The sequence below is a fragment of the Pleurodeles waltl genome, chromosome 7, assembly GCF_031143425.1.
Source record: "Pleurodeles waltl isolate 20211129_DDA chromosome 7, aPleWal1.hap1.20221129, whole genome shotgun sequence".
NCBI classification, from domain to species: Eukaryota; Metazoa; Chordata; class Amphibia; order Caudata; family Salamandridae; genus Pleurodeles; species Pleurodeles waltl.
In genome coordinates, this window is record NC_090446.1 from 1,475,077,695 (window position 1) to 1,475,095,248 (window position 17,554).

Below are 17,554 nucleotides of genomic sequence, written 5' to 3' on the forward strand. Positions count from 1 at the left end.
CTGAACCCTCACTGGCAGACTTCAAGAAGAGACTCAAGACTTGGCTCTTTAACAGAGAACTCACACACCAGTGCCCAGGGGTGGCAGTGATGCACTCTACAAATGACTGATTGATTCAATCCATTTGTGGTAATGACTAACTGTATCAGTAAATGTTTTCTTTCCTTCTTGAAGAAAGAGAAAGAAAATACCTCCAGTTTCTGGATCTGATTTGGCTTAATTCTATAAATTCTTTCTTGGTGCACATAAAGGTTGTGATTGTAGCTAAGTGAAGTTGCAGCAGGTTTAATTGTTGAAGATGATGCTTGCATCACATCTAGTTCACGATTTGCTGATGGGTGTAACCATGGAGATATATAAGGCTCATCAGTCCCCAGAATGGGACCAATGATTCCAACATGGCTTCTCTCTTCTTGGCAGAACTCCAGAATAGGGAGAGAGCATACTAGACTAATCTGGAGGGTCTTTGGCAGCAATGTTGGGTGCTGAAAAGAGTCAACCACATAGTGCTTTTTAATGTGATTAATTGATTGTTCAGTCGGTGTCAATCAATCGATTGTTCAGAGCATTAAAGTGCATGTGCCTTCTATCCTAAAAACTGAAGCATGGTCTAAAATATTTGCTTGTCAGGGGTGTGTTGTTGAACTAGCTCTCTGACATTGGGGAGTCAGCAGCTTTCCTTTCAATGGCGAAGTTGCAACCTTTCCTATTGGAGAGTGCTTGTCTGACATTGATTATTGTGTAATAAAGTCAATTTTGAGAGCGCGTCAGATGAGTCAAATTTGGACTCTGTCATCTTTCCATGGAGATCAACATCAGGCACATATAGGAGAATACCAAAGAGTATCTGGTGGGGGTTTGGTCAGTAATTGAGTATACCCCGGGCCATCCACAGGTTATGGAACCATAACAATCCTGAATCCCATGAACACCTTATGGGCTAAAGCAGAACCACTGTATGAATGAAACATTTTAACTGCTCCCATTGCTATAAGACACTGCAAGTCATTTGTGACTGTTCAAGCAGTCGCGCTGTTTTTTGGTCACACTCAAAGGAATCTAGAGCAGGAATCCAACACAACTAATATGTACTTATAATACATGGTAGCCTGCAATCCCTTTATAAAACCCTGTCTCAAATTTCCATACTGCAGGTGACTTGTGACATCTCTAATCACCTGTAGTAAAGACACTACATAACTGCCCAACTGTAATAACTTACTACAGTTGGGTTCTGCCATCACAATGCCTGCTGCCGGGGCCAGCAGCTGAGGGCAAAGGCAGGACACAGAGCATAACTAATGGTGCAGTTCAAACAACGAAAACAAAATCGGGCTTTTGCTTCTTTGATTTGTTTTTCTAAGTGAACCGTGACCAGCAGAAAGGAGATGTTTATGGCAACATATTTATTTTCTGCACGCCTTAGGTAATGATAGTTTTAGCGCCCCTAGTCCTTAGTAAGTAAACTTACAAGGGGATGCGTATAGGTCGATTAACCTTTTGGATGGCATGGAGTATCCCAGTCAAGCGGTAACCAATGGATCATCAATAAACATTTAAATCACAAGAAACGCCAAGAAAACCCTATCTAATAAGAAAATACCATCACTCTCACATAGTTAATCGTTTTTTTTAATTCCCTATTAGTTACAATTCTAATCAAAACCTTTATTCGACTTTATTGTTAATCAAACTTTATTAGCATCATAAGCACTATTCACCAAGAATTATTGATAAGCAAAAATGAGCATCAACATAAGTCAGCAAATTCTTTAACATTTTGAATAATTCAGCAATGCAAGTCAGTCAGTCAACTGTCATCATTAAGTCACCCTTGTCAGCCTACCTAACTCAAATTAGCATCAGCATGTGGGTCTGCATGCGAAAACAATTTAGACAAAAATCATTAATTTTGAAAAATCTATCTAGAGAGAGAAAAACATTTTATAACAGTGCAGTTGGTACCTAGAAGAAAAAGCACACGTTAGTCAGTCACACTGTTATAGCTACCTATCCAAGATAGATCAGCAACGAGTCAGTCTTCGTCTCCAGGTCATCAGTAAGTATCAGGCTCACAGAGAGTAAGCCCAATTATCAGCACTTTGGACAGTGTCTCCTGACGTCATCAACTTTCGCCTATCCGCTCTGAATTTCCTTCCCTTATCATGACTTTTTATTAGGCTCTCTCAGTCCGTCCCACAAAGTGCTAATTGGTCAACCTTATGCAGGGTTATGATTCTAACCTATAGTTTTTGTTTACCACTTGTTTGCGTCGGTTCAAGCATCAAGTTCCATTAGTTTGATTGGTCCTTCTGTCGATGAGAACATCATCCGGCTCTTCAGGTAACAAAATTGTTGCCCACAGTCTTTTAGTCAGTGCCTCTATTGTTCAAGTCCTGGGAAGGTACGTTTAGTCTACTCTACACATAATTGTATCACTTTGTCCTCATCATCTCCTGTCCTCTGGTACATTTGCAGAAATTTCTGTGCAGTTCAAGGTCCTTTTCTCCAGTTCCAGTCCTCGGCAGCTCATCGTATCTTCACGTTTAAGCAAGCAAGGCCCAGCGCAGACCAGGCCTCTAGTTCGGCTAAGTTAAGAATATGAAACATCATAAAACATAGGTTATACATTCAAATATAACATATAAGTACATAATTTTGTATATCTTTTCAGTATTTTAGCATTGTTAACACACTTGGTGACCACTCCCCGTGGGCACATTTTACTCATACACGTTATTTTCAATAATTAGGTTTTTTTAATCAATATTTCTCATTAGTATGTATACGCAAATCATTAGAAATTTCTCATATTAGCATATCTGCTCCAACAGTAGGAAAGTTAGAATCTTTGCATGTTGCTACCTATTCTTAGCTACAGCATTTTTAAATCTGCCTTTCATAAAAGTAACTGTGCTGCTTTACTCTTCAGAATATCAAAACTATGCACTTCAGGATATTTTAAGGCACAATGTAAAGCAATCACTCTCAAACACCTTCGTAAGTAGAATAATCAAGTTTATTTAAGGGGCAAGTTCTCAGCTAGCAAAACTAAACCACACTAATATATATATATATACATCAGGAGAATAACATGAGAATAATGATAAAGATATAAGCACTCTGAATAATTGCAAGAGTAAGTGCATATAATACAAGCACACACAATATACCTCAATGCTCAATAGCATGAAAATGACTGCAAGAATAAGTGCATTTTACGCGCGCACACATAATATACTTCAATGCTCAATAGCATGAAAATGACTGCAAGAATAAGTACACATTACGCGCGCACACACAATACACTTAATAAATTGAAAAGCTTCACCGAAAAGAGCGTCTGCATCCCTCCGCCGTACACAAAGCTGGGGAACCCAAATCAGCTGACACAGGGAGCCTCTGTTCGGGACAATCAGTCCTCCTGGCGTTGCGTCCAACCCAGAAGAGAGTTCCTAAACCAGCCCATCTAGGCCCCCAACTTTTATAGTATTTACTAACGCCCAGGAGTCTTTTCTAGAAAAAGACCCCCTCCTTTACAAATTGTGCAATCGGCGGTACCTTGTTCACCCTTCGAGACGTCTCCTCTGAACGGGCCAAGTTCCCAGGAGAGGACTCCAAGGTGAAGCTTGCATTCCTCCTTGTGTACAGGCGCATCCCCCTGTTGTTCTAACTGATAGCTCGTGGAATGTAAATAGCGCCCTTCGTACCAGGCAGATGGAGCGAAGTTGAGCAGAAAAACACCCCACCCTTCAGCTTGCCGAAGCTTGTGGAAAAACACAGAACAGTGCCTTACGCACCGAACCAGACTCGACAAAATGGAGTCGTGAACCAAAATGGAAGCGAAGGCCAATGAAAGCAGAGGCCAATGGTCCACACTCTGCACCACTGTTTACCTTGCATGTATTGCTGCCGCATGCACGTAGTGCATGTAGCAATACATCTCCACCCTTGGACCATTTGGCCAACTTACAACTAAGTATATCCTATAAGCTGAAATGGCAATGCTCTTGGACGAAACTGAGATAGAAGGTTAGGCACGCACTGAATACAACAACATAATGAAATTTAAAAAACTGTTATGATAATGATTACACCAAAGATATAACGCAGTTGGCCTAAATTAGGCAGCCATCCAAAAGCCCAATCCCACCACCCCTTGTCAACATCCTGCTGCACCCCCTTCACCAACTTATGCAGGGCCTCTATGTGGGAGTTGATTGATATGGAGTGGTCGGATAAATTGAAGCAACATAATCCTTCAAAATCACTGCAGCCATGGTTGTGTTTAAGCAGTAAATAATCAATAGCAGCGCGATTCTTCAAAGCAGCTCTTCTAATTCCCTGTACATCTAATAACAGCTCAGCTAAGGCAGCTGATGTATAGTTAATATTCTTGACTACTAAACATGCAAGTTTATTAATAACTCTGGTATTATATACTGCAAGTCCTGGCACCCCTACGATAGAACTAGCTAAACTAACATATTCTGTTTTGGACAGCAATGAAATTTCAGAATCACAGTCCGTAGGTAATTGAATAGTGTCTCTGGTATAGCGAGGGTGTAGAGCAGTATCCATGGGAAACATGAGAAAGCCTAAGCGTGACCAGGCACAAGGCCCTCCGGTTAGATTGGCTGGAATATAAGTAAAAGAAAGATTACCACAAGAAAAGAGCCAACCTTTAGGCAACTTAACATTTTGAATGTGGCTGGCAGCAGGCACCACATGTTGGCAAAACATTGAATTATTTACATTCAAACAGGTTAGGTCAGTCCGTGAGTGGCACAACGTCCGTTGTGCAGCAGTTAAGTTTTTGTCTCTTTTCTCCAATTTGAGCTGAGCACATTTACCTATTTTCATAGGATCACAGGTCAATGAATAGCACACATCCCCATTTGAGATGTTAAACGTGAGTATAGATGTCATGTTCCTCCACAACCGCCTGCCCACCTCCGGGCAATGACGGCAGTACTCATAGAGTGACAGATGGGAGCGAACGTCACTCACATCCACCATTCCATCCTGGTTTGTATTGTTAAAGATGTGTAATAATACAGCAGCAGGAGTGGGCACTGCCACTAGACAAGTGGTAATCAAATCTTGAACGCTTTGCATGTTACTCATACAGAAGTGAGATATATTCAGCACTTCCTGCGCTAGATGAATCCAAACATTGTTCGGTTGATGCAGCAGCGTTGGCATCTGCGGCTGACGGTTGAATTTTTGGGCTATGAGCCCCTCCCGCTCCCCGGTGGAGTCTCCCGAACGGGCTCCATACACCACACTCATGGCACAGGCACTCCACAGGATGATCTGAAAAGAACAAAGGACAAAACACGTATTATCATTCTCGCAGATAGCATTTGTCAGCGGGAACATGTTCCCATTTGTCTTGACCAGGTCGCATAACTACCAGGACATTGTCTGGTCCAGTGGCGATGACATCAGCGGGTTGAGGAGGGTTATTTGGGGATTCAATCCACACTTTGGCCCCTGGGTTCTTGTCAGTAGATCCGAACCCTCCTTTGCCTCTCACAGTGAGAAGAGCTGGGGCGCTCCCCTTCTTAACAACACCTCCATAAAACGGCATGATGACAATTTGGGCAACGCGATCACCAGGTTGCACCACTAGGTCTGTGTCACCACTGTTCAAGAGAATGACTTTCAACTCGCCTTGGTAGTCTGCATCTATCACGCCTCCTAAAACTTGGATGCCCCTCAAGGCAAGCCCAGATCGAGGGGCGATCAGACCGTAATGCTCAGGGGGAATCTGAATTCCCACCCCAGTTTCAATCAGAGTGATGTCTCTAGGTTTCAATTGATGCATGTGTAAAGCATGTAAGTCAAGTCCTGCAGATTCTGGTGTAGCTCGATATGGGGCCAAAGCTCCTGGAGCTGTTTCCCAATACATAATGGTATTGCTCGTTGTAAACGGATTAATCTGTAAAGCAGGCGTCAGCATTCTCATGAGAGGTGTCTCGGCATTTGTTAGGGGTCGGTTGTTCAAAATTTGCAAAGCATCATACAAATTATCCCTCCACCCCTTCAGTGTCCCATCATTCAGTTTACGCAATTGTTCTTTCAGCAACCCATTCATTCTCTCAATCAGTCCCGCTGCTTGTGGGTAGTAAGGTATGTGAAAAATCCACTCAATATTGCGTTGTGCACAATAGTCCTGCACTAGTCTGCCCTTGAAGTGGCTGGCGTTATCACTTTGAATCTGGAGTGGCACTCCATAGTACAGAATCAACAGATCTAGTGTTTTCAGGGTGCTCTGCTGAGTTGCGCGCTTGCAGGGAAAGGCTATGAGATAACCAGAGTAAGTGTCTACCACAGTGCAGGCATACTGACACCCTCTGCTCACTGGCATTGGTCCAATGTAATCAATCTGCCAAATCTGTCCTGGCAATTTACCTCTACCTAGCTGGCCTCTCACCACCTGTGGGACCGGTCTGTGCTGTGCATGCTGACAAATGGGACATTCAATGATCGCTGTTTTAATCAAATCTAGGGGAAGATGCATCCCTCTAATCTCAGCCCACCTGTGAGTAGCCTTTTCTCCAAGATGTCCGCATTTCTGGTGTGCCCATTTAGCCATTCCCACCAAATCAGAACTCTGCGCCTCCACTTCAGCCTCTTGAATCTTGGCTCGATCGTCTGCAAGACAATTGAACCATCGGTCTAATGAATCAGTTGGACAGTGAGCGTCCACATGATAGACAGTCACGGTGCTTTGAGGTAACATTTCCCAGATCTCCTGCCATAACTCCTTCCCCCATACCTCTTTGTTATGGATTTTGTACTGATGTGCATGCCACGTGGGAAGCCAAGTAGCTAACCCATTGGCGGTAGACCAGGAATCTGCATAAATGTGACATTTTCCGGGTAGCTCCTGTTTTAAAGCCTGATACACGGCATAAAGCTCTGCATACTGGCTACTTTTTCCCTGTCCTGTAGTTGTCAAAAGCTTCTTGGTAACAGGATTATAGGACACTGCCTTCCAGTGCCTTTTCGCTCCAACATATTTTGCTGAACCATCTGTGAACCACACATGTTTTTTGTCATCTGCAGACAAGTCTGCGAACGGCTGGCCCCACCCTACTGGGGATTCACACACTGAAGGTACATCATGCAACATTTCAGAATTCTCCACTGGAGCCTGCGCTACCTGCTCATGCAAAACGGCGGTCCCTTTTGGACCCGCTCGTGCCCTGTCCTGGACATACCATTTCCATTTTATAATGCTGGCTTCTTGCGCATGTCCAATTCTATGAGTTTTTGGGGAACTCATCACCCACTGCATGATGGGAATTTCAGGCCTTAAAATCACATTGTGTCCCAGTGTAATTTGCTCAGTATCAACCAGGGCCCAATAGCAGGCCAGCAGCTGCTTCTCAAAGGGAGTATACCGCTCTCCTGCCTCAGGTAACTTCTTTGTCCAAAATCCCAGGGGCACCCTCTTTCTTCCTTGTTTTTGCCATAAACTCCAATTGGCATACTGCCCCTGGACTGTCACATTCAACTCAATGTCTCCCTCTCGAATCGGCCACAAATCCAAAGCATGCTGAATGGCGTCTTTCGCCAATTCAAACGCGCGCTGCTCCTGCTCTCCCCATTCAAACGCATTTTTCTTTCGTGTAACTTTGTACAATGGGGCCAAAATCTGAGACAAATGGGGTATATGTTGTCTCCAATACCCGAATAGTCCAATAAAACTCTGGGCTTCCTTCCGATTTCGCGGTACTGCGAATTCCTTAATCTTTTGTTTCACTTTTGGCAACACTTCTCTGTGTCCCTGATTCCACTGAATGCCCAAAAATTTCACGCTCTGAGACGGTCCCTGCACTTTCTCGGGGTTAATCTCCCACCCTTGATTCTGCAAATGTTCCACCACCCTGTCTAGCTGAATTTGCACCTGTTCTTGCGTCTCTCCCTGCATCATCACGTCATCTATATAGTGGGAAATTTGCACTCCAGGAACCACTGGTACTTCATCCAAATGCTCTGCCACCAGCCGGTGGCAGATAGTGGGGCTATGTAAATACCCCATGGGTAATCTACAGAAGGTGTACTGACGCCCCGCCCATTGGAATGCCAGCTGAGGCTGGCTCTCAGTAGCTATTGGTATCGTAAAGAAGGCATTGGCAATGTCAATGGTTGCATACCAAGTCCCACTGTGTTTCTGTATGTTCTCAATCAAGGTAATGGTGTCTGGGACCGCTGCAGTCAGAGGAGGTGTATGTTTATTCAATTGGCGATAATCAATGCAAATCCTCCAACTGTTATCACTTTTACGAACAGGCCAGAGGGCATTATTCCACGCAGTGGTGATGGGAACTATTACCCCGGCCTCTAGTAAATCATGTATAGTCTGGCTAATCTCCTCATGTCCTCCCGGTATTCTGTACTGTTTCATTTGAATCACTTTAGTAGCTTGGGGAATTGTTACCGGAGGAATCTTCAACAGCCCCACCCTTGCGGCGGCTATTGATATAAATCTTTTGGAACCAAATTGATAACATCCATCTTCCAAATGTAGGGTCATCCCTTTCAAAATGTCAATTCCAATAATGTATTCGGGAATGGGCACAATCAGGACAGTGTATTCTCTCTTTGGAAGTGCCCCTATTTTCATGGGAACCACTATCTGCACTGCCGGGGTTTCTTTTCCGCCCAATCCCGTAATGGTAAAGTACTGTCCCCTGAATTTTCTTGGATTACCATGAATCAAGGTGGCCTCCGCTCCGGTGTCAACGAGGGCTCGAACTTTTTGAACATTCCCACGTTTCCAATAAATTTCTACTTTGACATGAGGTCTGTTATCTTTGCGAGCCCATCCCTGCACCGGAGTTTGGCCTGTTTCCTAATCTATTTTCACTCTGCGCACATCAGAGTCTGCCCAAGTCAAATCTGGATACAGTTTGCGGTAATTCTCAGGGAACTCCTCCTCCCTGTCTCTGCTTCGCAACCTCTCTGAGCTTACCAGCTCCCTCTCCCACTCTCTTCCTCGAGTTTTCCCAGAACCTGTCAGTTCCCGGTCTCTCTCCCTGCTCCGGGTTCCCTCTGCGCTTCGGTGCTCTTCCTCCCAATTTCCGTCCTCTGGGGATCTCTCTCTACTGTGGGGTTTTCTCCCTCTCTCCCCCATTTCACTCTCACGCTCCTCCCCTCCTGCCTTTCTCTGGTTCACCACTTTGTTATCCTTCTTGTTCCCTTTCCTACTCCCCTCCTTTTTATCCAAACCGCGTTTGCGGTACATTTCCCACATGTCCTTGGTGCTTATCCCATCAATTTCATTCCTGGTCACCCCATCTCGCATCAAGGCCTGAAACATGTCTCGCCTTGTCACCCTGTTGTTATCAGTACGATTCTCAGACCGTGAATTCCTCTCTGGCTTAGCCCATTCTCCTAAATCACTTAACTCACGCACCGCTTCTACCACCTGAGACAATGGGTTACCTGTCTGATTAATTAACAAAGTCATGATGACATGCTTATATGCAGGAGGAGCGGCCCTAATCAGCCGGTTTCGCACAGACACACTTAACATTCCATTCATCAAATCATGGGCATTACCCATAAAGATAGCTGTTTTCATCCCTTCTTCCTTCAATCTCTGTACTGCATCTCTCAAAGTATACCAAGGTTTATCATTAGGCGGCCAGTCTGACTCTGTCGGATACTTCTGAGCACACCCTTGCGCCGCTAGCTCTAACAAATTGGTCATGGGACCATTCCCTGGATAGGTTCTAAACTCATTTTGAATAACCGGGTCTGTACTTAACATACAAAGCCTCGGGGCGTCGCCGTGATCCAATTGGACCCCCTGGCCCCCCATATCGTGCACCCGTACCAACCACGTAAGCAATGTTTCCCCAGACCTCTGTCGAAATCTGTTTATCACATCACTTAGTTCTTGCTGTGTATAATCCTCCAGGGCATCCAACATCACCCCTCCAGGATTAGCTGGGCTATGCTGTAACTTTCGCCGATATATGGGCTGCGCACGGACAACATTCCTGCGCTCTGTCTTCTCCTGTCTAACATCTTGGCAGTCATCGCCCCCGGACCCATCTGAAAAATCAGATGTATCCCAGATGTTTCCATCCCAAAATTCAGGGTCAAAGGCTAATCCTGCCTGAGAGATAGCTAAATGCACCTTCTTTTTATTAACTTTCCCTCTTCGTTTCTTGTGTTTATATTTAGCTACGCTAACAGCCGTTCTCTCTGCAACCAGTTGGTACATTTCCAACTTATCACTTAATAATTTATTTTGACAAGCTAGCATGGTAGAGGAATTTCGGGCTTCCACTAACTCCTTCTCCAGCTGCTCGTGGTCTTTTTGTAACTGTAAACATTTTTCATACAACTTTCGGTACGCAGAAAGCAAGATCCAGCCTCGCCTCCCCAACGCACAAACCTCCCTTCCCTTGTCAATCGAAACTTTCCGTAAACAAATGAGAAGATCTTCAGGTTCCACATTTAACATACACGCATTCCAATTTTCACACAAACCAGCACAACGTGACCATTCCTGAGCTAATAGTTTGTACGGAGCGATTTCCCACCCCGGTATCTCTATGTCTGGATTTGCTACCTGAGAACCTGCTTTTGAGCTCGCTTTGATCTTATTAAGCATTTTCCCTTTTTTTTTTTTTCGAATCCTGCCGACTACGCCAATTTGTGCTGCTTTACTCTTCAGAATATCAAAACTATGCACTTCAGGATATTTTAAGGCACAATGTAAAGCAATCACTCTCAAACACCTTCGTAAGTAGAATAATCAAGTTTATTTAAGGGGCAAGTTCTCAGCTAGCAAAGCTAAACCACACTAATATATATATATATACATCAGGAGAATAACATGAGAATAATGATAAAGATATAAGCACTCTGTGAATAATTGCAAGAGTAAGTGCATATAATACAAGCACACACAATATACCTCAATGCTCAATAGCATGAAAATGACTGCAAGAATAAGTGCATATTACGCGCGCACACATAATATACTTCAATGCTCAATAGCATGAAAATGACTGCAAGAATAAGTACACATTACGCGCGCACACACAATACACTTAATAAATTGAAAAGCTTCACCGAAAAGAGCGTCTGCATCCCTCCGCCGTACACAAAGCTGGGGAACCCAAATCAGCTGACACAGTGAGCCTCTGTTCGGGACAATCAGTCCTCCTGGCGTTGCGTCCAACCCAGAAGAGAGTTCCTAAACCAGCCCATCTAGGCCCCCAACTTTTATAGTATTTACTAACGCCCAGGAGTCTTTTCTAGAAAAAGACCCCCTCCTTTACAAATTGTGCAATCAGCGGTACCTTGTTCACCCTTCGAGACGTCTCCTCAGAACGGGCCAAGTTCCCAGGAGAGGACTCCAAGGTGAAGCTTGCATTCCTCCTTGTGTACAGGCGCATCCCCCTGTTGTTCTAACTGATAGCTCGTGGAATGTAAATAGCGCCCTTCGTACCAGGCAGATGGAGCGAAGTTGAGCAGAAAAACACCCCACCCTTCAGCTTGCCGAAGCTTGTGGAAAAACACAGAACAGTGCCTTACGCACCGAACCAGACTCGACAAAATGGAGTCGTGAACCAAAATGGAAGCGAAGGCCAATGAAAGCGAAGGCCAATGAAAGCAGAGGCCAATGGTCCACACTCTGCACCACTGTTTACCTTGCATGTATTGCTGCCGCATGCACGTAGTGCATGTAGCAATACAGTAACTATAATATATTTTTCAAACAAATATCTACCAGCCTCCTGGTGTGTTCATTCTTGCATTATAGCTTCTGTTTTAATTCTTAATGTCAGCAAATATTATGCCTCTTTCATATAAAAGAGCAGCAACACACCAAGGATTCAAACAGTTTATTGGAGTGATTATGGTACATAAAGTACATTATATTGATAATGCATTTTACCCAGGAATTCCATGCCCTTATAATGGACCTCCTTGGTGACTTGCAAAAGAGTGGCTGGACTTTTTAACAGCCCAGCCACTCTATTTTGAGATGGGTGGACGGTCATGTTTCCAGCAGCAGAGACAAATATAGCTCAGCCGGTGGAAACCCTCCACTGACAGCCCAAAGGACTTTGGGCAATCAGTTTAAATACATCAACCATCTGTCCCGATTGGGGATAGGAGGGTACTTTTTCTCTCTTTGTGACTGCCAGGAAATGTCTGGAGGTCCTGACAAGAAATAAACCAAAATTAACCCCATATATGGGGAAGAATTCACAGGGGATCCGGGTCATTATTCTTCTGTTTAACAGAAACAGACTATCGCTGTGGGAGTTTGTTTTTGTAAAAAAACGTTTGCTGAGCAGCCAAGGTATAGTTCTTGACAGCATATCCTCCTAACTATCTGAGTGAATAAGCATTGTCTCACTAACATGATCTCAGTTCCAGATTAACACTGGAATCCAAATGTTCTATCATTTCTCCCCTTTTCTTCAATACATATGATGACACTCTACTAAGACCTCATCAGAGATCTCTGTCCAACTACCACAATATGGACAACACTGAGATAATCCACAAGCTCAGAAATACTGCAAGCATGACCTTGTGTTCCCTAAACTAATGACTCCAAGCTGTGGACCAATCATCTCGACTGAGGCACCTCTGTCTCAACTCACAAAAAACAAACATCCTAACATGAGGAATTTGATGGACTTTTGTGCCCTAAACTAATGACTCCAAGCTGTAGACCAGTCATCTCAACCGAGGCACCTCTGTCTCAACTCATACAAAACAGAGATCGTCACATGAGGAAATTTGAAGAATAACTTGGTCCACCACCAACCACAACTTCATAAGGAATAAATCTTGGAGTGATCATAAGCTCAGACCAATCCCTAATTACACAACTAAAGCAAGTTACTATAGATTACTATCTCATCATGCAAACCCTTTGATCCATCTTCCCTCATCTTGGATTCTCCTAGAAGGTCTAGCTCTATCTGTTTGGTGTTGTTCCACGTGAACTGCCCACAATTTATTCCATAATGCTCCACACTACCTACTAAGACTACAAAAAATGAAGTGCGCCAGACAGATGCTGCATTACATTTACATGGTTGCATTTCTACAGCCCGATAAGACCTGCACTTTGTTCCTAGAAGCTGTCACATACCCCACTACATCATATCAGCTATAACCTAAATTCTACAACCTGATAAATATGTTCCCTTTTTTAGGGCGAGTCTGGACAGCGCTTGCGCTGCCACTTAGCGACCTGTTGTGTATGCTTAGTGGGGTTAAACTCCGCCCACTGCTTGCCACTGCTTTTCATTTGTCTGACAGTGTCCTTTAAAAATCCTTGCTTGCTAGAGGTCAGTCCTGCCTCTTTGTCCCTCCTTTTTCTCTTCCATTCGTCCCACGGAGCAGAGATTAAGTACTGTATCATTGCGCTATGGTTGTTTAGGCGTTCTTTGGGGGACTACTTTTTTCTTGTCTTGGTTTCCTGCTCTGTTACTGTTTGCCTGTGTTCAGCTCCACAAGGAGGCACAAGGAGATGTGTTTTTTTGCCCAGAATCACAGGATGTTGACTCAGCGCCAAGACCTGAAACTGGCTGTCCAGCCCTAATGCCAATAAATTTCTAAGTGTTAACTGGTACAAAAATCCTGCCCTTGCAAGCTCTGGAATGGATTGCACATTTGGCAAAGATAGAGAAAAATAAAAGAGTAATAAAAGGAAAAATATTTCTCCTGGGCTATGTAAAATCTGTCGGCCATCTTGGAATGATACCGAATGGGATGAACAGTGTGGCAGGAAAAGCTGGCCAAGATACTGAACTCATTCTATTCTGCTTTTTACATGTAAAACACATGCTAACTATCACTTTGTGGCAATAAATAGTAACTTTTATTATGTAGAACTAAAATATAGCCCACTGTTACTCTAAGTTGTTTCAAGAGCCTTTCTGTAATAACATTTTGTTATTTACTACAACATGTGTCTGCCTTTATATTGAATTTGATTGCCACATTGTATTTTATTTGGCTCTTTTGGGGAGTGACACTTTACCAAAACTCCAAGAGAATCTCTCATTAGAGAAATGGTCAATGGCAGCAGTCTCTCTTCTATTTCTTCATCTATGCTTGAGTGGAAGTCAGCAGTATAAGTGGCGTGCCCATCCTATGCTCTTTCCCCTGGTTGGCTTGGCTCTTCCCCCACATTCTGTCACAGTCAGCAAGACGTTGGGCTTGTGGGCTGCTACTCCCAGGAGAGCAGGTGAGCTAAGAGGGGCCTGGAGAAGGTAGAGCGCTAGGGGCTGCTGTCCAAGAACAAGGGTCCAGAGTTGGGAGCACAAGGTGTAGCAGTACAGGTCTTGTAGTGCTCAGAGAACCAAGTGTTAACTTTAGAGAAATACGAACCAATGCGTGACAATTCCTGTCTTTGCTGCTCCTTTTACTTTTTTGTACAAAATTACTCTTTCATGTTTTGAGGAGTCCCACAACTCTTTTCTACATTATATAGCATCTGACTTTTCGCCGCACATACTCTGGCCTGCATGTGCCCCTTCTCACCTCTTTTCTTCCCTCCCCTATTACTTGTTGTCCTACTTCCTGTCTGGGCTGTTCCCTGCTGCCTTGTTTTTTCCGTGCCCCCTTCCCAAGTCCACCTTCTACCCCTACCATTCCGCCCCAGCTCGTGTTTACCCCAGAGCTTTAAGTGACGCAGGACCTGCAGGACTGCTGTAGTTGATTATTTCATATAATCAACTACAGCAGAAAAATAATTATTTAAAGAAAGTAATACAGTTACTACAAGAGGCTAGGTAAAGGGTTATAAAAGATAAATTAAGATTAAGGTTTAGGGTATGGGCAATAGCATTAGGGTTCAGTACAGTTAGGTTTAGGGTTAGGGTTAGCAGTGGCGCAAGAGTAAGTTCAAGAGAGGGTCGATGGAATACATTTTCATTGTAAAGAAATTGTAGTAGTTTCGCTTTAAGAGCCTTTCTATTGTTAATTAAGCATGAAGTTGGTTCAAATAAAAAAAATTAAAAAAAAAATTCTTATTGGTAACACAAAGCGAGGGAAAGGTGGACTCATACACACACAAGAATACCATCAGGTGTTATTGTCAACATCAGGGCAGTGCGCGCTCTACGGGCGACTAGAAGGCAAAAACCTAGCACTTTCAAGATAACGTAATTTATGCATTGTGCTGATATGCTGTTGTTTAACCTTTTGCATTGCAGAGTTTAATCCTGAAGACTTATTTTCAAGGTGCTTATAAATACTGTTCATATGCAATGTATTGCTGCAAGCTTTCCCTGCAGCATGTCTGGGTGTGGTTTGTGGGCTGGGCCAAGACTCTATATAAGGGAGCCAGCCCAGCTCCACGTGCTCACTATTCAGAAGTCCTGGTGCAGAGCAGCAGCAACTTCCTGAGCTCCTGTTCCGGAGGCCTACTTTGACCTTCCAGGCCTTGCGCTTTCACTTAGTTTGTGATTCTTGATCAGGGCGATAAGACGGAGGTCGGGCTGGGCCCCCAATCCAGTTCTCGAAGGCTTTCGAATTCTTGGGCCTAATTTGCATGATGAAACATTTTGGTTCTTGTGCGTGTGAATGTGCGCTACCATTTCCTGCCAATCACTGGTGGCCTTCGAATCGGCAAGATGCGCGATTCATTTCTTGTGCTTAATTCATGTTATTTATTGAGCGCTACCATTTCCAGGCATTCATATGGTGGCATTCGAATCGGCAAGACGCGCGATTTATTTCTTGTGCTTAATTCATGTTATTCATTGAGCGCTACCATTTCCAGGCATTCACATGGTGGCATTCGAATCGTCAAGACGCGCAATTCATTTCTTGTGCTTAATTCATGTTATTCACTGTGCGCTACCATTTTATAACATTCTTATGGTGGCATTCGAATCGGCAAGACGCGCGATTCATTTCCTGTGCTTAATTCATGTTATTCACTGTGCGCTACCATTTCCTGGCATTCACATGGTGGCCTTCGAATCGGCAAGACGTGTGATTCATTTCTTGTGCTTAATTCATGTTATTCATTGAGCGCTACCATTTCCAGGGATTCACATGGTGGCCTTCGAATCGGCAAGACGTGCAATTCATTTTTGTACTTAATTCAGGTTATTCGTTGAGCGCTACCATTTCATGGCATTTACATGGTGGTATTTGAATCGGCCAGGCACGCGATTCATTTCCTGTGCTTAATTCATGTTATTCATTGTGCGCTACCATTTCATGGCAATGTCATGGTGGCATTCGAATTGGCAAGTCATGCGATTCATTTCTTGTGCTTAATTCATGATATTCTTTGTGTGTTACCATTTCCTGGCATTTACGTGGTGACATTCGAGTCGGCAAGACGCGCAATTCGTTTCTTGTGCTTAATTCATGTTATTCATTGTGCGTAGCCATTTCATGGCATTTACAAACTCTTGTGGAAATTCGCAGTGTGCGTAATTCATGTTCCTGCATTCTAAGAACCTAAAGTGCTTGAATTCTAGATGTTACATTGTGTGTGCATAATGAGTCCCTTAAATACCTTTCCTATGATGTTACAGAATTCATTCAGATTATTTTCTTGTCCTCATGCAAAACTCTATGCTTGAGTTTGAAAACGTAATTCTAGAAGGTTCTAATGTTTTTTAATCCATGTGCAACATTTCATTTGAGAGGTTCATTGAACTGTTGTATTAATCCTTCTTGATTCCTTCACAGGTAATCAGACAACTTGAGGCCTAGCTATTTTAGTCCATGCCTAAGTTATCCATGTTTCTAGTATAACAATGCTTAGAATCATAGTCTAGTAATGATTAATGTGATGTAATCTTGATATTGTGTGTTTTAACCTTTTTGCTTCTTACAGGTCTCCTTCCCTGCTGTTCCCTACCTAATCCCCTTTTCCCCACTTGGACTTTCTTAGAATCTGTGACATTCTAATCAGAGTATTGGAGCGGTCTTGTGGTGGACGTGTTGGGAACGTGCGCAGACCCCGAGGATCTGCGGACTCTGACAGAATAGTGAGCCCACAAATTAAATATCCTCCTGGTTTGCGTATGTTCTCAGCATGGCCACATTGGACGAGCTAGTCAAGCCTATTACGCAGCTTCAAGCAGAGGTGGTGTCATCAAAAGATTTGGCAACTAGCCTAGCTGAGAGTGTGAGTCAGTTACAGGATAAGGTAGAAAAGAAGGAGCAAAATCCCACAGGTGTGTCTTGGCCAGGTTCTTCCTCTTAGACTTCTGGAGGTAACCCAACAAACATTTCCCTCAATGTTCCTTCAGCCATTCCTTTAGCTCCACCAGAACGTTTCTCAGGCGACCCCTTGAAAGCGCAATCATTCCTAGTTCAAGTGGAATTACACTTCACCTGCCAACCACATACTTTACCTGATGCCCAGTCTAAAGTGGCTTTCTTGTTATCATACCTGACTGGGGATGCAGCTATCTGGGCTATCCCTCTTGTGCATAAAGACAGTCCCCTGCTTTACAACTGGGGAAATTTTGTTTGCGAGTTTGAACAAGTATTTGATCGTAGAACTGTAACATTGTCAGCAGAT

The 17,554-nt window shown here is 43.7% G+C and overlaps 1 protein-coding gene across 1 annotated transcript in view; it reads right to left on the bottom strand.

The window, feature by feature from the left end:
- Positions 1 to 1,631: 1,631 nt before the first annotated feature.
- LOC138246530 (uncharacterized) overlaps positions 1,632 to 17,554 on the bottom strand; it is a 59,984-nt gene continuing 44,061 nt past the window's right edge. Inside the window, exon 2 of the mRNA XM_069201189.1 lies at positions 1,632 to 5,316. Coding sequence (XP_069057290.1) covers positions 4,069 to 5,292 — 1,224 coding nt within the window. The 5' untranslated portion in view covers positions 5,293 to 5,316 and the 3' untranslated portion in view covers positions 1,632 to 4,068. The remainder of the gene's footprint in view (positions 5,317 to 17,554) is intronic.